The sequence below is a fragment of the Panthera uncia genome (assembly GCF_023721935.1).
Source record: "Panthera uncia isolate 11264 chromosome B2 unlocalized genomic scaffold, Puncia_PCG_1.0 HiC_scaffold_24, whole genome shotgun sequence".
Classification (NCBI taxonomy): domain Eukaryota; kingdom Metazoa; phylum Chordata; class Mammalia; order Carnivora; family Felidae; genus Panthera; species Panthera uncia.
The window spans coordinates 32,729,328-32,757,326 of record NW_026057580.1 but is presented as its reverse complement, the minus strand read 5'-3'; the positions used below and the strand labels follow the sequence as shown (position 1 = coordinate 32,757,326).

At 35.2% G+C, this 27,999-nt stretch overlaps 1 protein-coding gene across 1 annotated transcript; it reads right to left on the bottom strand.

Annotated features, from left to right (window-relative positions):
• Nucleotides 1-538: 538 nt before the first annotated feature.
• On the bottom strand, nt 539-25,648 carry LOC125938609 (adhesion G protein-coupled receptor B3-like). The gene is made up of 3 exons (XM_049653874.1): nt 25,617-25,648; nt 11,395-11,499; nt 539-1,340 (listed from the first exon to the last, which is right to left on the bottom strand). The coding sequence occupies exons 2-3, from the start codon at nt 11,491-11,493 to the stop codon at nt 1,152-1,154; spliced, it is 288 nt and encodes a 95-aa protein (XP_049509831.1). The 5' UTR covers nt 11,494-11,499; nt 25,617-25,648; the 3' UTR covers nt 539-1,151.
• Between the last annotated feature and the right edge of the window lie 2,351 nt (nt 25,649-27,999).

Sequence of the window (27,999 nt, the reverse complement as noted above, 5' to 3'; positions counted from 1 at the left end):
TTTCAAACCAGAGATAAAGTGTCTACCAAACACATCCACACCCCTTTTCCTTCCACTAGAGAATATACAGATAAGATTTTTTAAAAGTCCTGAATAAGTTCATTTTTTGTGTATGCTATGAAAAACTATAGTACAAGTAGTTTCTTTTGTGAAACATGCAATGGACTTCTTACTTCTAATAAACATTTTCCCTGTATTATGTTTTGTATGGCAACATACTGTGTCCTACCAGTAGTTGTCTTTTTGCCACAAAAATATAGAAAAAAACATAATATTTAGGTAAGAGTATGATGGCAGATTTCTGACAAGCCCCATTTACATGGTACATTGTTCCAAAGGATGTTTGAGTAGAAAATACAGAAGCACTATACAAACCTACTATTACATTTGAGAAATCATTAGCCTCAAAGGAGTAATAACGGTATGCTATTAAAACTGTGAATACATTTTCAGTATCTGTATTGGAAAAAAAATTTATAAATATGTAAATTTCTGTTCAACAAATCCAAAATAAAATGCACTAAAAAACTGATATGTAGACAAAAGTTTATTTACACCATACAACATTTTAAATATTTTATACACAGTTGCAGCAGAGAAAGCTACTCAGAGCTTTCTAGAGAAAACTGCAATAATAAAGATGTGAAATATATTATTCATATAAAAGTGAGATTATTACTTTATTGCATTTAAAGCAATGAAGAATGTAGCTCAACAAACATTCATTTAATGACAAAAACTTTGCTTTTATATTATAAAGTAAAAAGTGTAGTAATGGCCAAACAGACTGTTATAAACTTTAAAAACTGCATAAATATATACATTGTGCTTCATGGTGAAGTTTTTTGAAAACTAAACCATATGAAGCGGTCACAACATGAATCGTTGCTTGAGGTTTATCTATAAAGATTACCTTACAAATCCATTCCACGGGTACTTACAACACAGGATGGTCAGAACTGTACACCTGGTCCTCTCTCCACTAGCCTCACTAGTGAGAAGTTCCCATACGCAAACACCACTGACACTTGGCACATGAAGGTCCTGACACAGCATAGTCACACTGTCCAGATAGAAATGTCAGGCTTCCCAAGTCTTAAGTGTCAGTGCAATAAATTTTTTTATGTCCACCTCAGTCCATTTTGACTTTGTTAAACTTCTGTTTGAAAGTCACCCTCCTGCACGTCCAGAGGCAAATTCAGACACTTCTCCCACTCTGCTGGCCTCAGTTCCAAAGCGTCCTTTGCCTCTGTATCTAAGACATTGATTGTGGTATAATGTTGGTATTCACTGGGGTTTTTGAAAGTGTCCCATGGATTCTTGTTTGGTGCTGGGTTTTCCTGTTGACAAGAGAGGAGAGGAAAGTCATTTATCTGATGACAAGGACTGCCACTTGTTGAAGTTCCCAGGAAGACAGCATGCTTGTGACCTTAATCCAGTTTGTATGATTCAGAGATGATTTGAAATTGTGGCCAGCTGCAGGAAATGGTTTTGATTTTAGTTTTCTTTCATTGAACAAACTGATGAACACCTTCTTTATGTTATTCTAAAATTTTCCACTAATCAAAGGAATGGAATAATTTTTGGAAGGCAAAGTAGATGATGTTTTGTTTTGAGTGTCTTGTGAGATGTCAGTATAGCTCTATACTCAGGTAGGAAGGAGCGTTAGTGTTAAGACTAAATGTAGAAAATTTGGGGTGCCTGGGTGGCTCAGTTGGTTTAGCGTCCAACTTTTGATTTTGGCTCAGGTCATGATCTCACAGTTCATGGGATCAGGCCCCATATAGGGCTCTGTGCTATCAGCACGGAGCCTGCTTGGGATTCTCTCTCTTCCTCTTTATCTCAAAATAAATAAACATTTAGATGTAGAAAAATTAAGTATTTTGGCTGAAGCTTTGGTGAGATAAACAAAATTTGAGGATATGTAATGGGGCATATTATGTAATACGAAAAACAGTCCCCAAACTGGCCATAACTAAATTTCATTAACTTTGCTTAGTTACATACAGATCCAAATTCAAGAAATTATCCTTTTTTAGAATATTAAAATGCTACTGTGTCCCTTGTGTAATCTATTTTCTTCCCTGCTGTAAGTTCCCCACAACTTTCTATATATTTGGGTAGCACACTAATTTAGCAAAAATCATTCTTCCCTTCAAAGAGCACAGATTTTTGGAAAATATATCCAGCAATATAAGGGGTTTTAAATAATGTCCACAGGCCAGCCTTCATTATGTTTCATAGTACACACCCTCTTACTACCTAAGATTTAAGATCTGCTTAATTATGACTCCACTCAGACCTCCATGTTGTAGGGGCTCAATAAATATGAATAGACATTATTCAAAGTTTCTATAGCCTGATATTTTGCTAAGATTTAGCAGTGAACTTATTTTACATAGTGTTATTTAAATATTTCTGTAAAATGAGGGAATTTGAATGTGATAGACTAAGCTGAATAACATCAAAGAACAAGAAGGAAATCATGACTGAATTCTCTTTAGACCAAGTTAGACTACAACACTTAACCAGCTATAATTGTTGAATGTGTCCTTTATTCCTCCCCCTTCTACCCTAAATTCTAGCCTTCAACTGACTGTAATTAATTAGCAGGGGGAACATAAAACAGGTACTGGAATGATTATCTGGGTTCCCCTGACTATATTAAAAATCATTCTCAAGTATAGATCAACAGAAGAGACAAACTATAGAAATATTTATCATAACTAGAAATTAAATTATACCCTTCAATACATTAGATAGTTTTTAACACTTATTAGCCTTAATCATGAGGACATACAAGAAAATAGCTACTTGTTAAGACATGATAAAATTTTAACCTTTAGGATATGTGCACGGGATTAATTCTGATTTAGTCTATTATCCTAAAGTATTATGAACTGTATAGTCTTGTAACTCTTCCCTTCCCCCTCCTTCCTTGCTCCCTTCAACTAATATTTATCAGCTGCTCTGTGCTGGGCATCATATTAGACACTAGGGAGAATAAAGATGGAAAACCAACATGGTTCACTAGGAAGCATAAGATTTAAAGCCTGACACGCGCAGATCCAAATTCCAGTTGTTCTGTATCATATGAAGGTAATTCTGAGTAATTGACTTGGTTTCCATGAACCTCAACTTTAACGTTGGCAGAACAGAGATATACTTTGTATTGTGGGCCAAAGGAATTGGCAACATGTGCAGATTACCTATATAGTGGGGTTGCAAAAACAAAAAAGTTAAGGGGCCTAGCATAACACCCAGTATTTAATAAATGGTTACTATATATAATAATACTTACCATAAGGTGTTTATAGTTAAATGAAGGTATAAAATATATAGTTATATCTGTGTCTATAATCTAGGAAAAGTGTGGAAGGAGGGCAGATAAGGGTGGAGATAAGGCTTCCTTTTATGGAAAGCATATAAACCTTTCTGAGAAAAGTGACATTAGAATTGTCATAGAAGGATGAGCTTGGTCATAAAGACGTGTGATTGGAGGTTGGGTGGCTGAACAGGCATGCATACTGAGAAGTAAAAATCCAGAGAACATGCAAATAGGACCACTCTGAGAACAATTTATTTTAGTTGGAATGAAAAAGAACAGAATAACTAGGTAGAAGGTGAACTGAAAGCCAGATCATAAGGGACAATGTATTCCAGGGCATTCAATTTGGAATTTACTTTGTAGGCAATAGGGAATGGTTGAACATTTCAGGGCACTACAGTGACCTGAATAATCAATCACTGATTGAAAGGTTCACTGATGTGAATTCTGCTGAATCAAGCCACAGCAAGGATTTATCCATCTTAGACAAAGGCTGTGTCTTAAAGGAGCTTTCTGGGAATCCTTAGTTTGACAAAGTTCAATTAGTTCAGTCCTAAAAAAATTCAAGGTATCAAGGTATTTGCTCATTTGCTTTGAAAACAGGGATTTCATTATGTTTGGAACAGATGCGATTTTCCATTTATATTTTGAAGATCAAGCACCATGGATCCATGAACTAAAATGATGAGTTTAAGACTTTGTCACAATGTCTAGACTCTAATTTCACTGTATTATTGCCAATATATGACTGATTGAATTTCTGAGAGGTTCTATTACTGGGTAATAATAAGGTTGGCTTTCTTATTCATCTCCTCTGGCCTCCCATGGTATTCCCAATTGTACTGTGGTTCTTGCCATTGTTCACAAATGTGTGGACACATTTGTGTCCTTTAGGTCTGAGGCCCATACTGCTTTAGTTGTGAAGAGCTACTGTATCCAGCAGCAGAACTCAACCAAACAGAGAACCACACATAAAATATCAAAAAGTGAAGATAGCTTAAGGGACCTGTAGGACAACATCAAGTGAAACAACATTTCAAAGTGCTGAAAGCAAAAATCCCAACCAAGAATACAAAAATAGTAAAAATAATGACTACAGCAATTAGTTATGGAATACATACACACACAAATGTGAAATGTAACATCAAAAACATCAAATGTCGGGGGGAGGCAGTTAAAATGTAGAATTTTAGAATGTGTGCAAACTTAACTTGCTATTAATGTAGACTGGCACATATATAGGCTGATACGTGTGAGTCTCATGGTAACAACAAAGCTAAAACCTATAGTAGATATGTAAAATTAAAGACAAGCATCAAACCACAAGGGAAGGGAGCAAGAGAAGACAAAGGGAACAGAGAAGAACTATAAAAACAGGCAGAAAACAAATTATAAAAGTGGCAATTAAGTACATACCTATCTGTAATGACTTTAAATGTAAATAGACTAAATTCTTCCACCAAAAGACAGAGTGGCTGAATGGATAAAAAAAACAAGACACATTTATGCTGCCTATAAGAGATTCACCTCTGTTTTAAGGATACACAGGCTAAAAGTGAAGGGATGAAAAAAGTTTCACGCAAATGGAAACCACGAAAAAACTGCGGTAGCTATACTTAAGTCAGACAAAATCAACTTTAAAACAAAGACTAATAAAACACAATGGGCATTACATAATGATAAAGGGGTCAATCCAAAAGAAGATATAAATTTGTATCTATGCACCCAACCTAGAAGCATGTAAATAAATAAAGCATATATTACCACAGACCTAAAGGGAGAAATTGATAATGATACAATTATACTAGGGGACTATAACACCTCACTTATATTAATGATAGATCATGCAGAAAGAAAGTCAAACATCAGCCGCAAATGACCCATTAAAAATGGATTTAATAGATACATGCAGAATACCCATTCTTCTCAAGTGCTCATGGAACATTCTCCAGGATAGGTTATTTGTTAGGCCACAAAACAAGTCTCAATAAATTTAAGAAGACTGAAATCATCTTTTTAGAACACAATTGTATGAAACGGAAAATCAGTCACAAAAATAACATCAAAGAAATAAAATACCTTGAGACAAAAATTAAAATAAAACATAATTTATGTGATACAGTAAATGCAGTTCTAAGAGTGAAGTTCACAGGGATACAGACCTACCTCAAGAAACAAGAAATATCTCAAACATTCTAACTTTACACCTTAAGGAATTAGAAAAAGAACAAAGCCCAAAGTTAGCAGAAAGAAGGAAATAAAGATCAGAGTGTAAATAAATGAAATAGAGATTAAAAAAGACAATAGTAAAACCGATGAAACAAAGAGCTTGTTCTAAGAAAAAAAGAGAAAGGGTTCAAATAAATAAAATCAGAAATAAAAGAGGAGATGTTATAACTAATATAAAAAAAACGATCATAAGAGATTACTATGAACAATTATATGCCAAATTGGACATAACAAATGTAACAAAATTGGACAGCCTAAAATAAATGAAAAAATTCCTAGAAACAGACAATTTTCCAAGACTGAATCATGAAGAAATAGAAAATGAATAGACTGATTACTAGCAAGGAGATTGAATCAGTAATCAAAAACCTCCCAACAAACAAAAGTCCAGGACTAGATGGCTTTACTGGTAAATTCTATCAAGTAATCAAAGATTTAATACCAATATTTCTCAAACTCTTCCAAAAAATTGAAGAAGAAGGAGCACTTCCAAACTCATGAGGCCAGTATTACCCTGATACCAAAACTAGAAAAGGATGCCACATAAAAGGAAATTACAGGCTATTATCCCTGATGAACACAGATGTAAAAACCCTCAACAAAATATTAGCGATATGAATTTTCAGCAATACATTAAAAAGATCATTCATATACCATGATCAAGTGTGCTTTATTCCAGAGACACAGATGGTTCAATGTCTGCAAATCAATGTTACACACCACATTAATGAAATGAAGGATAAAAATTATATAATCACTTCAATAGATGCAGAAAAAAACATCTAAAAAAATTCAACATCATTTCATAATAAAAACTCTTAACAAAGTGGTTATAGAATGAATGTACCACAACATAATAAAGGCTATATATGTCAAACCCACAGCCAACATTACACTTGGTGGTGAAAAGCTAACAGTTTTTCCTCTAAGATCAAGAACAAGACAAAGATGCCCACTCTTGCCACTTTTATTCAATACACTATTAGAAGTCCTAGCTGAAGCAATTAGGTAAGAAAAGGAAATAAATAACATCCACATTGGAAAAAAAACATAAAATTATGAGTAAAAAACTGTAAAGAGGTGCCTGGGTGGCTCAGTCAGTTGAGCGCCCGACTTTGACTCAGGTCATGATCTCACAGTTTTTGAGTTCCAGCCCTGCATCAGGCTCACTGCACTCTGTGCTGAGCATACTTGGGATCCTCTGTCTCCCTCTCTCTCTGCCCCTTCCCTACTAGTGCCCTCTTTCTAAAAAAAAAATAAATAAAATCGAAACGAAACAAAAAAAACCCCATAAAGAATCCACCAAAAAACTTACAACCAACAAATTCAGTAAAGTGGCAGGATACAAAATCAATACACAAAAATTTTTTGTGTTCTTGTACTCTAGCAACAAAGTATTAGAGAAATCAAGAAAACAATTCAATTTACAACTCCACCAAAAAGAATAAAGTATCTAGGAATAAATAGGGGTAAGAGGTAAAAGACTTACAAAGTGAAAACTATAAGAAATTGATGAGAGATATTATAGAAGACGCAAATAAATGGAAAGATATGCCATGCTCATGGACTGGAAGAATTAATATTGTGTAAATGTCATATTACCCAAAACAATCTATAGATTTGATATAATCCCTAACAAAAGAGCAATGACATTTTTCACAGAAATAGAACAATTCTAAAATTTATATGGAACTACAAAAGATCCTAAATAGCTAAAGCAATCTGGAGTAAAAAGAACAAAGCTAGAGCCCTCATGCTCCCTGATTTCAAACTATATAGCAAAGCTATAGTAAGCAAAACAGTATAGTATTGGCATAAAAACAGACATATAGATTAATGGAACAGAATAAAGAGCTCTGAAATAAACCCATGCCTATATGTTCAATTAATTTACAACAAAAGAGGCAGGAATAGACAATGGGGGGAAGGACAGTCTCTTCAAGAAATGGTGTTGAAAGAACTGGACAGAGACATGTGAAGTAAGTAAATTGGACTACTGTCTTCTACCATATACAAAAATTAACTCAAGATGAATTAAAAACTTGGAAGATAAGATTAAAAAGTATAAAACTCCAAGACAAAAACATTGGCAGAAAGCTTTTTGACACAGGTCTTGGCAACATTTTTTTTTTTTTTTTTTTGGATCTGACTCTAAAGGCAATGGTACGAAGTGGAAAAAATAAACAAATGGTACTACATCAAAATAAAAAGGTTCTGCAAAGCAAAGGAAACCATCAACTAAATAAAAAATTAACTGAATGGGAGAAGATATTTGCAAATAATACATATGATGAGGTATTAACATCCAAAATATATAAAGGACTCATACACTGAATAACAACAACAACAACAAAAAAATGGGCATAGATTCTGAATACATGTTTTTCTAGAGAATATACAGATGAATAATAGGTGAGGTGCTCAACATCACTAATCAGCAGGGAAATGCAAACCAAAACCACAATGAGGTATCTCATGCTTGTGAAAATGGCTATTATCAAAAAGACAAGAAATATAAAATGTTGGCAAGAATGTGGAGAAAAAGGAAAGCTTGTGCACTGTTGGTGGCAATGTCAATTGGTATAGCCACTGTGGAAAACACTGTGGAGGATCCTAAACTAAAAATAGAACCATCATATGATCCAGCAATTCCACTTCTGGGTCTTTATCTGAAGAAAATGAGAATACTGATTTGAAAAGACATTTTGCACCCTTATGTTCATTGCAACATTATTTACATAGCCAAGATATGGAAAACATCCCAAGTGTACAATTTATGGACAAATGGATAAAGAAGATGTATATATATACACACACATACATATAAACACACACACAGTGAAATACTACTCATAGAGAATGAAATTTTGCCTTTTGTGACAACATGTATAGAGTAGAGGTCATTATGCTTATGCAATAAGTCAGACAGACAAATACCATATGATTTTGCCTATATGTACAATAAAAAAATGAAGAAATAAAACAAAACTAATAAAAGAATAGCTTGGTTACCAGTGGGGAGGGGGTTTGGGAGAAAGCTGAAATGGGAAAAGGAGGTCAAAAGGTACACACTTCTAAGATAAGTCATGGAGATGTAATATACAGAATGGTGACAATAGTCAACAATATTGTATACTTCATACCTTTCTATGCTGATAGGAGGAAAGTAGATCAACTGTGTGACCATTTTGCATATATACAAATATCAAACCATTATGTTGTATGCCTGAAACTAATGCTGTTAATTGTCCCCCAATAAAAAAATTATAAACTCAATATAAGCCAACATACATGAAGCTTCCAACAATGCTAATTTTGGTCTTTGGCTGTATACACAGAAATGGAATGTTAGCTGAATATGAGAATTCAGGGCCAGCTGGACCACATCAGGGCCACCTGAGAATTTTCCATAGTTCATGGGTCCAGGAGCAGACTAGCTGTCACTTCTGGGCAAGTCCCTCCCTTCCTTCATCCGTCCATTTCTCTTTTCCTCCTTCCCTTTCTCTCTTCTTTCTTTCCTTCCTTCTTCCAACCTACCAATTCTGGGGACAAGGGAAAGAGAATATATTTATTCTATATTTTAAAAAAGCAAGAATTTGGAGAAGTTCCTTGGGGGAAAGAGATCTTGCTGGTGAACAGTTTGTGAGACACACTCAAAATAAGAGAATTCTTTTAACACTGCCTTTTGTTTGTAGTGTTATTTAGATGTTGTCCTGCCTGGAAGCAGGGAAATGGACTAAATGGTCTTTTGGGTTCCCTTTGATTCCCCAAATTCTACATAATTACCATCATTTGCAGTGCTAGGCAGGTGTTGTGAGTTAGTAGCCAGAAAAAAAAAAAGGAAAAGACTTTGAGGTTTTTTGTTTTGAAAATGTCTTTCTGTATCCAATTATGCAATTTTTCATTAGCAATGTGCCACACGAATTATGACTGAATTAAGGATAATGAACTCACTCACATGTTCATTATTAATCAAAACTGAATAAGGAACTCTTTTTCTTCTGTTCTCATATTTAGGACAATAGTCAAGCAGCAATGACAACTCTATCCTTCCCACTCCTAACCTCCCAAATGATAAATATTTATAAATCTTTTCTAGAAAAGGCGTGCTGCTGCAGGGATGTAGTGTAATTAGTAGGCTATTTTGGTTGTCAGGAAACTGAGATACAGATATTTGTGCCATTAATGATTTAATACCCAGACCATACAACTAGGGGAAATTACAATCATATTATAGCAGTCAGCCAGCTGTAGCTGTTGCATAAGGCCTTCAGATTTGTAAACATAACCCTCTCCTTTTTTTTAAACAAATGACGTTTCTTCAATTTATTTCAATGTTAGCTTTCAATATTCCAAAATGAGTAGCTAATGTGTTTAAGTCTAATCTCAAGGGTGCAATTCTCATTTGCCTGGCAAACTAAAAATTGACGGCCCAATATTTGGAAGAGTAGATAAGAAAGAACCACTCATTACATATAGGTGTCTTCTATATGCCCAGGATTGTGTTGATGATAACAAATAATGCATGGTTCTTGCTGTATGGAGGAAAAATAGGTTGATATAAATGTGAATTATTTACAGACTAATTAAGAGCTAAGGTCTATTGTATTTCTTATAATCTTCATTTAACAAACACAGATGGAACTATCAGAAACATTCAATAAATTAAGAGCAGCTATGTACTGATAAATTACCATGACCAGCATTGTACCACTACTGAGAGGAATACAAGAAAAATAAAAGTATGTAAATTCTTGTTCTCATAAGCTGATGTTACTAATCAGGAAGCTAGGACTTCGATTCATAACACACATATAGAAGACTCACTAGAGTTAGAAGGTGATCAAACACCATGTCTCTTAGAGTTATTTATATACACCATATATATATTGGGAGGAGGGGGATGGCTGCAAAGGTGTAAGGCAGAGCAAAAGCATTATTTTTGGAGTGAGGAACAGTGGAGTCAGATGGCAGTCAGGTAGAGCTGATTCTCAGCTTCTTAACCTAGCTGCTTTGGAAAGTGTTATGAGAACCAAAGAAGGCATTAATTAATTATTTATTTCTATGTTCAATGTAGGAAAAATTGAGCTGGGTCACTTGCTCAAGATCAGATAGTTCTTGGTTGAGCTTTTCACTGGTATACTGATTTCTGGACTCCCCATCCAGTGCTTTCACAAATAATTACATAGCCTTCTCTGGAGCTATCACTGTGCCACGCACATGGTAACTGCAAAATACCATTTGATGAATTCCTAATACTCAGATTGTAGTAGTGCAGATGAATGAGAAGAAAATGGTTCAATCAACAAAGTCTCCAATGTTGATGTGTTTCTCAAAATTCTTGTCATAAAACAAGTGAATCTCCTGGAGACAAACCCTAATACTTTGTTTCAGGTAACAGAGTGTATATTCATATATATGTATATATATGAATATATATACACATTTTATGTGTGTATACACACACATTTTATGACCTTAAAATGCCAGACATTCAAATGAAAATGGAAAAACTATTTGAGTATATGAATTAACTGACTTTTAATGATGAAAAAAAGCACCAGGTGAACCTAACACATTTTTGATGTATAACTATTTCCAATTAAGGCTTATAAATGAAAATGTTTAAAATATGAATAAAAATGTTTAAAGAGTATCATTCCTAATTCGTTTCTTAGTAAATACAAAATACAGTTCGGAGCATTATTTTTTTTTTTCCTGTGTATGCCACTTTTGGGTTCACAAGACAATTAAAAGCTCCTGGAGAGCAAGGATAATAGCTGGCATGGCACATCATCAGTGTGGTGCCGGGCACTGATGAGGCAAAGTGTACTCACCATACTGCTTGTATTTGGTATATCCCGAAATCTGTCCAAAGTTTGAAATTTCTGATTCAGCTCCTGAAAGAGTTCCATATGCCTCTTCCTTGTATGCATGACCTTCTGCAAAAGAGAACAGAATCATTCTCATTTCTAATTTGATTTATACATTTTAAAACGAGCTTTAAGATGTTCACCTTAACTAATAAGGAAAATCAAGTTTGGCAGGAACCAGGAAGTCCCCAAAGACACCAAAAATGCAAATGAGTTGCAGCCAATCCTTGTTTCCTACTCAGCACTTCTTAAACATGAAGAATTGGCTTTATTTCCACTTACAAGATTACCAAAACATAGTTTTCTCTTGTGGGTGCATTAAAAATGTAGCAGTCATTCCTCTGTAAGATTTTCATCACTCAAAGTTAAAGCTGTTTTACAAAAAATTATAATATAAAAAAATGTTTAAAAATTTGGACTTGTAAAGCACCCAAGTCTCTCAATGTTTGTCATGGGAAATATTACTTTTTTTATGTTTTATTTCCATAAACACTAAAATCCTAGCCGGCTGTACTAAAGGGGGAGCAAACTCCCAGGCACTGCCTTTTAAGGCTGACTCAAAGCACTAAAGTGTCTGAAATATATGTGAAACCTAAAATCTTACACTTTCCTTGAATAATGATTGAGCTTTGCAGAAGGAAAATCTGACCCATAGGTTTAATATATTTGTTCACGAGATGGTACGGAATTTTAATGAAAGGACTCAGAGCATAAATTGTGTAGCTGATGAGCTTCTCAAATCACTGATACAAATATCTTAATACTCTTCATCCCTGGTTACATCCTTGTCTCCCAACTTCATCGTAACTCAACAAATACAGTCCTAAATAAAAATGACCTCACGGTAAGTATCATGCACTGAATCTTTCTCTATTACAGCGCAGCTTACAGAGGAGATAATAAATCCCCTGTATTTACAAGTGTTATTTTAAGGGAGAAAATACCTTCTTCAATTTTGGTTTTAAAAGTTAAAAATCAATATTTCAGTGATTTTCCAAGATTGTGACTCCATGTTTGCGTAAGATTTTATAGTATTGTAAAGCATGTGCTTCGTAACTCACCATTTGCTCATATGGGTTTTGGAGGTGTATGATATTCATGCTTCAGCTATGATTTGAACATGTGGTTTATTGTTTTAATTACCAAATATTTTCAAAAGGAAAAGAAATATATCTTTGGGGGAAGATCTATAATGCCTGGTTTTCTTCTAAAAAGACACTTGTAGAGAACACTATCTCCTTGAGAAAAAAAAAAGGCAAAAGAGAAATGCAAATTAAATCTTTAACATACTTGAAAAAGTCTTATTTTGTTATGCCAAATTTAATTTCCTATATTTAATGAATCTGTGTTAGGCAATACTTTGTTTAGCTAATTTGTTCTATTTTCATTAGCCTACTTTTATGAGAGAATTCCGACATTTTAAGTCTTGCTCTAACCGAATTATTTTCATCGTTGCTCCTCTTAGTTCTAGGAGTTGGCTGTTGACAAATCAGGTGGTTGAGGATGAGAACATGGCAACATTACTCATGATGAGGACATGAAACATAGCAAGCAATTACAGAGTGATTAACTTCCCATCAGTTTTGGGGAGAGTACAGGAAACAGATTTGCAGGATTTACAGAGAAACACCAGGCAAACATAATTTGACTAGCAATGGCTGATGGAGATTTATGAGAGGGAGGATTTGCGTAAGCAATTCAGTGGAGGGATTTTGAGGACCACGTAAACTGGCAAACATAATGAAATACATTCTATCCCTGGGGACTCAAATATTCCCTTGCAGTACCAGGGCCTAAGACACTGATTAAAATGCTGATTTGTGTTACAAGGAATACCTTTAAAACAAAACTATAGTCATCAGAATATTAACTGTGGCTCTAACACTACAAATAGTGTTTCTCATAATAATGAATCTTACCATGTAGCTATTTTCTGCTAGGGTGCAGTAGGACTAAAGTCACGCTACTGACATTTCTCTAAAGATACTTTGTTCTGTCAGTTAATACATATTCATGAGCACCACAGATTGTGCTAGATGCTGAAGTAACAATGGTGCGCAAAATCCGGTACAGTCTCTCCCCTCTTACAGCTTGAGGTATGTAATGGAGGACATAGGCATTAATCACATAAGAACTCAAATACATGTTATTTTAGAACTGAGATAAGTAAAACAAATGGTGTGGCTATGAGAGTAAGTGATAGGGGAATTCGCTAAAATAAATGCAAGGGAGGCAGATTCCCAAATTTTTACATACTCTTTTTTAAGTTGAAAATTCTCAAATCAGTTATTCTTGCATCTTGTTTGTTCTCTCTTCCATTGTATAAAATTCATAGAATTTCTAGTATAATTTTTAATCCTATGCCCTTTCCTCAGTGAGATTGTTGTTTTCCAAAGACGAGAAACACATTTTCTTGTAAGATAATTGATGTTATTGGCACAGCTTCCTCATTTTAAGGTGGGCCTATGATGATTTTGTCTGTGCAGTCTCCATTTACCTTTCATCATGAGAGGACCCAACTTTGCACCAGGGAGTTATGCTTTGTCATGGTGGTGGAAATGTCAGTGGAGGTCCCTAATGTCTGCTGGTTAAGTCAGTTCATCCATATCCTTCCAACAAAGCTCTCTTTTGTTAGTCAAAGTCGCTCTATGTCTCTCGCAACCAAGTATTTCTATTGGATAAAGCATGTTTAATGAAGCAAAGTGTTAAATATATCCCACGGCAATTAGGATATGTTAATTGATAGGACCTTTTTATAATCCTATTGACTGAATAGGCCACAGCTGATTCTGAACTGAGCAGATTTTATTTTGAGGAGCTATGTTGCTAGAACATACTCACAAATACATATGGTGGACTCAAATTTTATATAACCAAGAAACATTTGCAATGTTCTACATAGAATGATGGAAAGAAAAATTTGGATGCTGAAATCTGGGCCCCTTCCTACCTAGATACATTAATTGCAAATACATCCTCATGCCAGATAGTCATTCTAATTTGAAATTGTCACCTTGGCACAGCCAGAAATCACCATACCAATGATGCCTGATGGTTCTGACAGAAGTACCACATAAGAGCTGCCAATCAAGAGCTTACATATCTGTCATGGGCTCAGTTTGATTTCCATGCATGATTCCTTCTTGTTCACTGACTTAAGTACACCTTTCAGCTTTTGTAGTGGGGAAGCTTCCATTGATATGAAAGCCAGTATCACAGTGAATATTGGAGAGTTTCCAACCCAGCAATGTTTTGGGATAAAAACATGCTGTGGTTTTAATTTCCATAAATAATAAGGGTTTCCCCTTATTTATTTGTCTGAATAATTATTTATCTGCAGCACACATGCCTTTGATGGTCTTAACCACCTAATTTGAAGTTTCTATACAATAAATCCTACTGGTCCATTTTAATGGCTACTTTTGGATTTTACTCACCTTAAGTGTCTATCTGTTCACTTTTTTTGTTCTTTTGTGACCCAAACACATCTTGTGTCCCAAAGAAATTGATTTCTGTGAAAAACTCAATTTTCTAAAAACCTTGTGAAGATGATAAAACTACACTTCATGTAGATTTTCTTTTTAAATAAAAAAACATATTCTAATTGACACTATATATAAAATTCAGGTTGCTTTAGTTATAATACCTGCCAAATAACATAGGTATCTTTTGCAGTAAAGAGAAATGCTAGGTAACGCTCTCTCGCACTCGGGTTATTACGACATGTTTTGAAGCTGTGTATGAACCCCCATCCTGAGAGGACCAGCAACCTAACTGCACAAAAGTATCTCCTGAAATAGCTTATTTCATAAAACTCTTATCTTTTATTTTATGTCTTGGTAACTCAAGGGAGGCTGCCTTAATTGTTTATATAAAAGAAAAAGTGATAGGTTGTAAAGTGCTTTCATGAAATTGTAGACATTAGACAAAAAAATCAGGGTGTGAACAAACCTGTATGTTTTGAACCTCTACCCTATCTCAGGCTCTCTTCTAGAATAAATACTTGGGACATGTCAAAATAACAGCTCTGGGCCTGGACACACTTGAATTTAGATCTCAGTTCTATCACTTTCAAATTGTGTGGTCTGAGGCACAAAATGCCATCTCCTTGTAGCTCCAGTTTTAGTAGTCAGAATAACCTTATAGGGTTGTTCTGAAGAGTTAAAAAGGGATATAAATCATTTATCACTGGAGGACACAGGTTAGAGCCATGTAAGAAATGGTAGCCATTATTACCTTTCTCAATCCTCACAATAACCAGGAAGGTAGTAGTCATTATCACCCTTTGTTGATTAGGAGGAGACTGAAGTTCAGGTAGGCTAAGTAAAGCTCCCAAGCTTGCATCAGTGGTGAGACAGCTGGAACGCATTTTGAATCCAAAGTAAATTCTTTTTGTGTGCTGTTTAGAAACATTCCATATTCAGGGAGCACCCTCCTTTAGATTACTCAAATTTGTGATTATGCCCTATTCAGATGGAAAAGCAGGTGAAACAAACAAGGGTAGGTTCGGTGCTTTCTGTAGTAAGTCCATAAACTGGATATTGATCACCCTGCAACTGTCCCGTAAAGTACTGCAACTATGTTTTAAAGGGCTGATCTCCATATCTTGTCTCTGAACACCTTGTGGACATTTATCTTTGTATCCCTGACACCTAACACAGTGTTTGATATTTAGTAGGTGCTCAAGAAATGTCCACAGGATAAATGAAATTACTGTGACGGCATAGGTATACAGGCCAGGGAAGGTGCTTGTAACATAGAAGGCTATCTATCATAAATCTTGCCTTCTCTCCCTCCAGTTGAGATCTCCCTGCTGAAGAGAAGACTTCTTTCATTGGCCCTGATGGAAACCCTGCCTGCTCATTCTGATGCTGTTGTGATCTCTTATTTTCCATACAAGTGGAAATAAAGGGCCTGCAGGTGGGTTTGAAACAAACTACTTGGAGGTTTTCTTTTCTAAATTCAGAAGTGTGAATCACTAAGTCTAAACTACAGATAAGATAGGCATTTCTATATGTAGAATTTTAGAAACAGATTGTTAGAAAAAGTTGGAGAATCTCTCAACTATAAACTTTAGAGTAAGGGGCCTGGAAATCATGTGCTACAGAATTTAGACACTACTTTGCCTAAATTACCTTTTCTAGCCTTAGGAATATAGACACCTATACTGTCATTGTCCGTATTTACTAGTATACTCCTATGGTTATTTTTCTTCTTTTTTGCATTGCATAGGAGTCCTCAATACAGAGTGGGCTGTTGAATACAGTCTGAAGTAAATGAAAACTAATGTTAAGGAAGGAACATACACTGCAGGAATTAATCTTGATTCTTGAAGTTGTGTTGTGAAAAGGGAATGATTTATATACCTTTCTCTGGCCAGAGCCCCAGAGTATCCCTAAGACAGAACCTGGAGCCCCATGGACTGCTTGACATTACTAGCATCTAGTTATGTTTCAAGCATGTTTCTCTTTGAATAAATAAATATTCAGGACTTAAATTAGACAAGGGATCTAAAAAAGAACTGAGTAAGGTCTATATCATTTTTTATTTTGTCACTGTCACTCAAGGATATACTTGGCTGCAGATATTGCAACAGTTTATTTTAGTATTATAGAAAATATGGATGTAGCAAAGGACTGGGTTGCTCAAACATTTCCTCTCAAAGTGTACTGATTGCCTAACAGAGTGCACTTAGTGCAGGGGATCAGTGACAAAGGAAATTGAAATGCTTTATATTTAGAACATAATATAATTTTTATTTTCTGTGCCATAGCTTGTGTTAACAATATAAAATTAATATAAAATATTTTATCTTATGTTCCCCAAAATCTAAAAATTCAAGTCCCCACAACGATGGGCCATGATTATCCTGGACTGATGCCTTCTTGTGCTCTCTGCTCACCATGACTTCTCCCCAGTTTGAGAAGCATAGGTTTACTGGATGTGTGGAGTTCATTAGGAAATTCAAAGGAACATTCTAAGTGTTTTTAAGAGGCTACATGTTTCCATGGAAGAATGTGTCAAGGTTGATCCTCATGTTTTTAGAAGGGAAGATAAAAATAAATACCTCTCCATCCATTTTATATGTAACATGGAAAGGATAATATTGTCTATTGCAGTTGAGATATTTGTAACTGCATTCCTAATCATTCCTTGAGATTTGCCCTCAACTCAAGACAGACAATTTAAACTACCTGCCTGATATTTCTGATTTACCATCTTATTAGGCACCTTAATCCCCAAGGTATTAGAATGCAACTTGGCTTAACTAGATGTCTGCTTGCTTTTCCTAGACCTGTCAATGTTACTACTGGAAACTCAGGCTCAGACCTGCAGGGTCCTCTTTTTTCTGATCCCCTATTTTCAGTTAAGGACCAAATTCCCCAGATCTGGACTCTACCATGTCCCTTCATTCCTTTCTTTTACTACCACCTCATTTTTCTTGCCTGGACTGGTCACTTCATAATTTGTATCTCAACTTCTCCATTCACCCTACTCCACGCTCTCCTTCCTATTACTGCCATAGTCATCTTTCTGAATTCCAGATCAGGGCAAGTCATTCCTCACTAAAAAACAAACAGAACACAATAGAACAGAACACCTTAGCAGCTTTTAGTAATAAATTAGATAAAAATTCTTCGCTTTGGGTGCAAGCTCTTTACTATATGATTTCTTAATTACTTTCTCTTTTTATCCATAGACCTCATGTTTCAGTGAATTATAATATGCTTCTGGTTTCTTGAGCATTCCATACTTTAGCCTTTAGCCAACTACCATTCATCTCCTTGAATTGTATATCATGTAAATATCCTTGAAGTCCAGTATGGCTGTCTTTGTTTACTCCATAGTCCATTTTCTATACTGGTCTCTGCTCCAAATCAGATATAGAGTTTGATAACTTTTTATTAAAGAAAACTAGACTAATTTCAATTTTATATCATTCTTTCCATAGTAATTTATTGAATATCTACTACTGTGAAAATGAATAAAGGAATCCTCATTCAAAATGGAGTGAGGAATCCATGAAGGGAGAGTTCTCATGCACCACGACTCATCACAGTCTGCATACCCAGCAGAAAGAAGAAAGATTTCCTCTCAGCCTGGCAACAGCAAGCTGCCCAGACCTGCAGTCAATGAGAAGCTGCCACCACTTCAAACTCTTTTTCCTCCATAAAAAGATGCTCTCCCACTCTGTTATCTAGACTTGCTTATTGTTCACCATAGTTTGCATGTCCCAAATTGCAATTCCTTTGCTATTCCCAAATAAACTCATTTGCTGCTCAGTAATCTTTGTTGTTTGATTTTTAAGGTTGACATTACATGGTGTCAGAAGTGGAATCTGAAGAAGATGAACCCCTGAGGAACTAACAACGCCAGGCATGGTGTATGGTACCCACTTCAGCCTCTTGCACTCTCTCTGAGTCATCTTTTTCCTTTTGTTTTGGTAGGCCTCTTGTCAGAGACAAGCCTTCTTTTGGTTGAGCTCTATGATTTTATTCTTGAAGGTATCAGCCTTTTAGTGGCTACCCATTTTTTTGCTGAACCTCTGGTTTTAAAGTATGGAATCTAAATACTTTCCAGAGGGTCCTCTTTCTGGGACCCTGACCAGTTTTGTGTTCAAAACTATGGCTGTTCCTCATGTACATTCTTAACCAAATGGACCAACTTAACCAAAGATAATTTAGAGCTCCAGTGGCCGCTGTGGAGAACTGTTGACCTCACCAAACTTGTTTTTCCACAACCAGATTAGAAGACGACAGCTCTAAAATTAAACAGACTAAATAGGATGCCTATTTTAATTGGTGTGTGGAGTTTTCCAAACATATCCAAGAGTCTAAAATCACATCTTTGCAAAATAAGATTTCTAAGTTAACCAAGAGAAACAAACAATTCAAAGTAGAGACAAGGGCTTCTGAGGTCACCTTTTCCCTTCTCTGTCCTCCTTGTCTCTATCTAGTACCAGCTTCCTCTTTCCTTCCCGTACCACTCCCACATCCTCTATACCTCCTACTTCCTTATCTACCAAACTATGGGTCATAATTAAAGAATTTACTAAACCCAGGGAGAATCCTTAAAATTGTTTATAAATGGATTACCTTCTGAGATTAGTGAATTAAAAAAAACAAAAACACCTTAAAGTATCTTCTAAGGTCTCTTTTTGCATTTATCTATGTGTTTATGAATGTCTATGTATGTACCTATTTCTCAGAAATACATATGTACCTATTTATTATTTATTATGTACATACCTATGTATGTACCTATTTCTCAGAAATAGACACCAACCCAAATGTTTTTCAGGTTCACATGATTTGTAAAAATATTGGGTATAAAAGCTATTTTTAGCTTGTTGGTTCAATTAAAATGTGTGTCCTTGGAGTTCTCACCATTAAATATAAAACTTTTGCTCTACCTAGGTTTACTAAAAGTGCAGTAAGTTCATGTTATTTCTTTTACAAAATTTGTGAGCAAGAAAATAGCTTAGGCTGATGGCTAGTCATCTAATGTCTCATTAAGTTTTTTGGGTAATCTAAACATAATTGTTAAGAACAAGTAAATTAAAGTAAATTTAAGTAGGATAAAAAGGTTTTAAGTAAACTTTTTAGTTTCACTAATACATTTTGGTCACCTGAAACTTTAGTTTTGCTAAAGTTAAAATAAATGATAGATACTCATTGAATACTGCCATTATTTCTAAATAAGATGGAAAATGGAAAAATTACTGAACATAGGTTTATCCAATTTTGGTTTCTTTTTACAGAGAGACAAAAAGATATTTGGGTCTATAAATGAACATGCTTTGTGCCACACTGAAAAGTTGTACTATGAAGAAGCATATGTTTCTAGAAATTTTGAGTTGTATTCATGAAACCACCAACCTACATGCTAATGTAAAAGTTCATAATTGCTTGCTTGCTTAGTTTTCACTAAAAAATAAGGTTTCTAAGGGTTAAGGATTCTAGTTAAGGTTTCTAAGTGTTAACAATTCTAGTTAACATATGTAATTAAAGCTACTAGAAATAATAAGGGAAACAACTCTGTATACAAAGAAAGGAGGGTATGTTTTTTGGTTAGAAAGGTATGAGGAAAAAAAGAAAAAGTATGAGGTGGAGATACATTTTTGTTGAGGGAAATAGAAAGGACAGACTAAGATGGACATAGAAAGTTGTAGAAGGTCTATAAAAATGAAATCTTGGGAAAAATTTTTATGTATGATCAAGCTAGATAAAATTTTTTATAAGGGTTTCAAAAACAAGCTTTAATATTAATAGGGTATTTATGTAAAATTAAACCTTAGTTTTTCTTTGATAAAAGGACAAATTTTTCTTGGAATACTGGTCTGCTTTTAATAACAGATTGTAAAAAGGTTTCCTTTATCTTTAAAGTAATCTGGCTTTTAGGGGTGACTGGGTGGCTCAGTCGGTTGAGCGTCCAACTTCGGCTCAGGTCATGATCTCGCGGTCCGTGAGTTCAAGCCCCGTGTCGGGCTCTGTGCTGACAGCTCAGAGCCTGGAGCCTGTTTCAGATTCTGTGTCTCCCTCTCTCTGACCCTCCCCCGTTCATGCTCTGTCTCTCTCTGTCTCAAAAATAAATAAACGTTAAAAAAATTTTTTTTTTTAAAGTAATCTGGCTTTAAAAAAAAAAGGATTGTTTCGTTAAAATAATTTTATGTATTTGCTGTCTTCATCAAGTCTTTGAGTATGTAAGTTTTTACTCAGAACAATGTGACTTTCTATATTTGCCTTTTAACATCTTCCCTTGTTACCATGGTTAAACGGATAACTAAGTATTGTTTCATAGACTTATGATCCTATTTAACCAAGTGTTTTAAAACCTTTTGATATTTTTGACAAACTTCCCAAAATCCAATTCTAAATAGTCTTTTTGACCTCGAACTAACTTTGAGTTTTCTAAGAGGTCCCTAACACAGATCTCAATACATTTATTCTTTCTCCTTATAAAAAGAGAGAGGTTAAACCGATTAGGCTTATTTGGTATATTAAATTACATGAGAAACATTTTAAAATAAGTGATGATAAACTATCTTAGGTCATGTGATGCAGGTGAATGTGATTAATATAAGTATTATAGAAATTATACGAAATTTCTGAAAATCTGGTATCTTGGTATAATGTTATCAGTCATAATTCCAGTTATTATCTTAAAATCTTATACAGAAAACCAAATTTTCTCGTCAATTCCATTATAATGAACTTGCATCAGATCTTTAATAATGGGCATTTTAAGTCTTTTGTCATTTTCAGGGAGTTACAGTTTTACTCTAATGCTTTTACAAAAGTGAACCTACAGAAGTGATTTATCTTCAAAGAGACTCAGAGCTCAGAAAAAGTGCAGGTTTCTGATAACTTTGAGATCATAAAATTGAACTGGGTACAAATTTCCAGAACTAATGAAAAAACTGGATTCAAGCGGAACAATAACAACATGAGAGAATGAACTGAGGAGGATGATTATAATTTTTATGACTTCTAGTTTTGACACATTGTTGGTCCTTTACTGTTTTGTTTTCAACATTAAAAGGACACCTTCTTCTTTTTAAAATTACCTATGACATAGAGCAATTTGATAAAATATAACTTGGTAAACAAAGACGTATCTACTTTTTCTCCCTACCTGGTCCCTTCAGAATTTGGATCACATGGCAATGCAGTTAGTTATTTGCATAAATTCAATGAGAATCTGTTCTCCTTGTAATAACAATTGGAAATATTGGCTATTTTACCAAGACTCTGATTGTATTATTTTGAGAGAGATGTACATAGTCTCAGATTTGACAGGACAGTTTTTAAGAAACAAAGGCTGACTTTATGGAGCCAATAAAGCTCCTCAGAAAAATCACCCTGGCACCTTGCTTACAAGGTTCTAGCAAAGCAGTCTTAAAAAGATCTTATAGGGTCAATCGCTATTCTTGCTACGCTTGTGGAAATAGGCCAAATGTAATGCAAACAAATTAGTTTTGCTGTGATTATCTTTGGTAAGAAAAAAAAAAGGGTAAGTATAGAAAGAAAAATTATGTTTGCACTTTTGTCTATATTAGATTCTAATCCTGTTAATAAACTGTTCTAGATGCTAAATTCTGGTTTTCTCAAATATCTGGCTATGACTCTAACATGTCTGATTTTTTTTTTCCCATGCTTCTGATTTGGAATGAATAAGAACAAAGACTGCCCTTTATCCTCCTTGAAAGGAACTATCACAGGTCCTCCTCATTACCCAAATGATAGCCAGACTTCAGGGGCTCAATAATGGGGTATACATACACAGCTAAACATCTTGTCCTGTACAAACCCTGGAGATTTGCAAGAGAAGCAGCTGACATCAAAGCAGACTGCTTCCACTCAAGACCCTGGATCAAGACTTCATACTTTAAACATAGTCTTTCTTTTTCCCCTGGCATTGGCCTGGAAAAATAAAATCTCCACCTATATCTCCCAGGCCATTGCTAAGGGGAGCAAACTCTGGAATTTAGAACAATTTTTTTTTTTTAAGGCTAAGATCTTGGCCAAAGGGAGAGATGTGAAAATAAACAAAGGAATGGGGTTGGAATTCCTGAGTGGGGAGCTCTCTCATATACTACCAGTAGTTACAACTTGTGTGTTTCAACAGAAGGAATATTTCCCCTGGGCCCAGCAGCAGCAAGCTGTCCTTTCCTGCAGCCAGTGTGAAGGTGCCACCCCTTGGAACTCTCTTATTTTCCTCTAGTGAACTGTTGTTCAAAACAGTACCTCCCAACTTCTTTTCTCCTCTCCAGGCTTGCATGTCCTGAATTGCAATTCCCAAATAAACTTGCGTGCTGCTTGATAACCTTTGTTGTTTAATTTTTAAGTTTGACACTATATACCAGATCTCTGCTTGGAGCTGGGAATGCAAATCCAATAAAGGGTTTGGTCACAGAACAAAGGAGTATCACTACAGTATTCTCTGTATCCTTTCCTGAAAGTAAGAATGGATGTTAAACCATTTTGGCTAGTCAACACTTTGCTCTATTTATTAAAAAAAATACAGTGTACAGTGTTGTCTTGGAGACTGGCAACATGAAAGGGCTTTTCTCCAGGTATAACACTTACCAGGCAATGATTTATGAGTTAAGAGAATATTGTTATTGTGTATAGACTCTGCGGAGTGTATGAGGCCTAAAGGGAAGATATTTTCAGGAGCCTAGGAGGCAAATCTGCTTGCCAGTGACAAAAATGCCTAAGTGGGCCACTGTGTGGGAAGGGAAGGCTTATGGGGTGGGAGTTGGGGGACTATCAAGTAGTTTGATATAAACAAAATTTATCAAGCCTGAATTAAAAGGGAGGGAGGCAAGTGAGGTTCTTCATCTAGGACCATCCACAAAGTACAAATATATCATACTAAAATATATCAGCATTTAAATCCAGGAGTAATTTTTCTGAACACCATTTCTGAGATAACTGCCACATAACTGTAATTGCACATAGACTAAGGGGAGTGGCACTAAAAGGTTTGCAAAGAAAATGTACTATCTCAAAATGCCCCCACCCCACCCTCAAATTTTACACTTCTCACAATCATGCAATAACTACAGCAATTGAAGAGCTATCTAGGGTTGTTGTGTTGCAACATCCTTCCATTTTCAGCAAATGTTTTGATAATACCATGGCTATACATTGAGATACTAAGCAGCAGGAAAAAAGCATCAGCTTAAGGAATCGTCTACCAGTTGCCACAGAGAATCTATGAAAAAGGAATAGGTTTTCTAATGCTCCAAGTGACACAATATAATTAGATTTCTTTTCAGAGCTTGTGATTACATAGCTTTGGTTGGTTGCACTGAGGCCTAATTGTAGATCTAGGTTTTTACTATATTTTGTCACTGATGCCTTGTGGGTTAATTTCCATCTCCTTTCCTTTGTACTAACATAACTTCGTGCTTTAAGGACAAAAAATATATACACAATGATCTTCAATTTTGGGTTAACTAAAGAAAAAGGGGAAAAAATGTCCCTTAAAAGGCAGTAAGAAATCTAAAACTGAAGATTGCTGAATGTTTTTTTCTTTGTAGCCTGAAACAAGATATAATGACGTTTATTATCCCATGCCAGGCTGCTACAACTGAGACACATCAGTAGGAAATTTGGCATATAGTCATTGAAGCCAGGTTATCATTACTTTGTTTCTTGAACTCTAAAAATTTCCTAAAAAAGACCAATTCTTTAAGGACTCTATTCAAGGTAAAACCAGAGCCTGTTTACCATTGTAGTAAATACAAACTGCTAAGTCTCACTTTTGATACCTGATTTATTATTGCTGAGCTACAACATTCATCTCCATCAACAAAATGATTTAGGAGTCCCCATGTTCCGAGAGGTTTCCATAATTTTAGGAATACCAGCTAAGAGTATCGAGTTCTATGTAAGCATCAACACAGTACAAATATGCTGGAGAAATTTATAATGTATTATATCCAATTATGTCAGCAGGCTATGAATCATATCTAATTATCAAGATGCATAAGTGCCTTTTATGTGACGCTCAAACATCATTAATTTTGTGCTTAGCATAAGCTGCTCAAATGGTATGATTTCGGTAATTTCTAGCATCGATATTACAACATCAATATAAATTCAATGCAAATTGGAAAATGAACATCTTCATCTTGTTTATATCTGCAAAAAGGCATTTACTGAACATAGGAGCACACTGAACCAACACTTGCTATTGAAAAAAAGAATCTGGAATGTAGCGCAGAGAACCTGAATAAGAGGAATCAGTACACAAGGCAAGTCCCAGAGAAAGCCTAGCTAACCAGCCAAAGCATTCTTACAGGCTCTCTTCAGGTAGTCACTGAGGTGAAACCAATGTAACTGTTGTAAATATGAAAAACGAAGAAACCAACATTCTTACCTCACAACAAACTGAATTGATCTAATTAAATCCTCTCCATAAATTGCCCATTTATCTTAGTATTTATAAAATGGATTCCATGTCTGGAAAATCTCAGTTTAGCATACATCTAAGGCAATTAGAAGTTAAAATTTTTTTCTACTAGTTTTACAATATGGATTTTAATTAAAAATGTTTGACTTCTCATTTAATTTTTAAAGAGTAGAGCCCCTACAGAGTGCAGAACAATATGTTGAGTTGCATGTCAATTTTGAATCAAAGCAATTAAAATTATTTAAAAATCCATAGAAACTTACCTCAAAGTCAAGGTCTGAATATCGTGATTTTCTTCTCTGTTAGATTTTTTAAAAAGAAGAAAAACCAACATAAAGTTATGTTTAGTCATTCAAATAAGATGAAAATTATTATTTTCAATAAAATATATTGTTACCTTTGTATTACAAGTATTTCCTTCACATAAGAATGTGGGAATTTTTATGATTTCAAATTCTTTCATCCATATGATTTCATTTTTACTTTGAACTTCCATTAAAATTGAAGAATATAAAAATACAGAATATTTCTCATCCTGATCTCTTAACTTTTTCAGCAAGGAGAATTTTTTTAAATGTGAATTCTCACAAAATTTTCAATCTTAAAGCAGACTTGAGGTCTGTAACAGCAAAACTATAATTTTTATTTTAGAGACACAAAGGAGTAAAATCTATATAGGAAAACATCATATACATCTCTCAAGACTTCCCACCAGCCTATCTCAGTCTTCATTTCTATCAAACTCTCTCTGGCCTTCTGACTCCCAAAGTTCTGTATGTCTCACCCACAATTTTTTTTGGTATTTGATGGTTCTCCATGATAAGAAAGTCCTAACTGCTAGTTCTTAGGAACTGACGTATTTATTATAATTTAGTAAAAAAAAAAAAAAAAATAGCCCACACCCCAGTGATATACAAGTGTAGATGTCCATTATCTCAGTGTTCCTCTATGCCTCTGACTCTGTCAAACAGTTCCTGAATCTAGTTATAGATCAATATGTATTAATAAAATAAGACAGTAGGCCTGATAAAATCAGGAAACATTACTTAAATGAAATTAATGTGATTCTATGAATATTAGTGTAAGGAAGGTATGCTTAGCATGTGCCAAGAGGGATTTAGTATAGAAGGAGATATCTGGTAAATATAGAAAGGGTCCTCAAAATATTTAGAGAACAAAACAAGTTTCCAATATGAGGTTTTTTTAAGTTTATTTATTTTGAGAGAAGAGTGAGGGGGGAGGGGCAGAGGGAAAGGGAGAAGAGAATCCCAAGCAGGCACCACACTGCCAGCACGGAGCCCCGTGTGGGGCTCAAACTCACGAACCGTGTGATTATGATGTGAACTGAAACCAAGAGTCAGATGCTTAACTGACTAAGCCACCCATACACTCCAGAGTTTTGTTTGTACTATGAATTTTTATTTTTTGATGAACTGGGGACAAAAAAATAAATATTAACAATAAGCAGTTGAATATGTAAACCTTTAGGCAAATGTCTTTTATATTTTTCTCTTCTGCTATCCCAATACCTATCTTAAGTTCAATAACCTAACAGGGAACCCTAACCATATAGTTGAGAGATTCTTGTAACTGCTAAATAGTAGAGACAGGCACTAATGTAGTTTATTGACAAATATGCCCACATTTCTACAGCTAGAGTTACAATGTAACATAGAACCAGAACCTCCCTATATAACCACCTCCCCAAAGCGTGCTTCACTAGACAAGAAGATATACTAAAATAAAGATTTTGTTAAAAAGTTGAAAAACTTTGAAATTATTTGATTAGAGTGGAGTTGGATCGTGGAATCCAGTCTTCAAGTATGATCAAAGAGAGCATTGAGAAGAGGATTGCTTTATTAAAATTTTTTTAATGTTTGTTCATTTTTGAGAGACAGCGACAGAGTGTGACTGGGGGTGGGGCAGAGAGAGAGGGAGGCACAGGAACTGAAGCAGGCTCCAGGCTCTGAGCTATCAGCACAGAGCCCGATGAGGGGCTCCAACCCACGAACCATGAGATCATTACCTGAGCCACCTAGGTACCCCTGAAGACACTGCTTTATTAAATGAAGGCTGCATGTTGATGTATGTCACTTCAGTTCTTGTCTCTAGTGTCACTGTGGCCTAGCCCTGGTGACATACTGCAAGGAGAAAAGTGTGTAGGAAGGCATTAACCCAGGCCTCCTTTGCCATCTCCCACCACTATTGTTATCTGTGTTGTAAAAAAAATCAGGCTCCAACGTAGCGCGTTGCACTTTGCTGCAATATCTATTCTACATGTCAGTGTTTCCATTCTGCTCTTGAATGCTTCGCTTTGTTGGCACTGTGACTCTGCAGGACGTTTTTGTAAGTACATGTTAAGCAAGATTCTTTCATTCATGCAGCAACATGCAAGCATGGAAACAGTTTTAAACAGCTAGAACATTTGTCATGAGCTTTGAGTTCCATTTGGAAATTAGTGAGATCTTATAAGTTTCAGCTAGCTAGCAGAATAAGAAAAGGCCTTTCTACTGCTGGCGTTGTCTCTTTGCCAAAGGTTGCAACAGCAGTATGTTGTGTTGTTGCTGAATGCAAAGCTGTGTAGCCTAAGGACCGGACATGCTGATGGACACATGTCACATATTTTAGGAACAAGAACAAAAGACG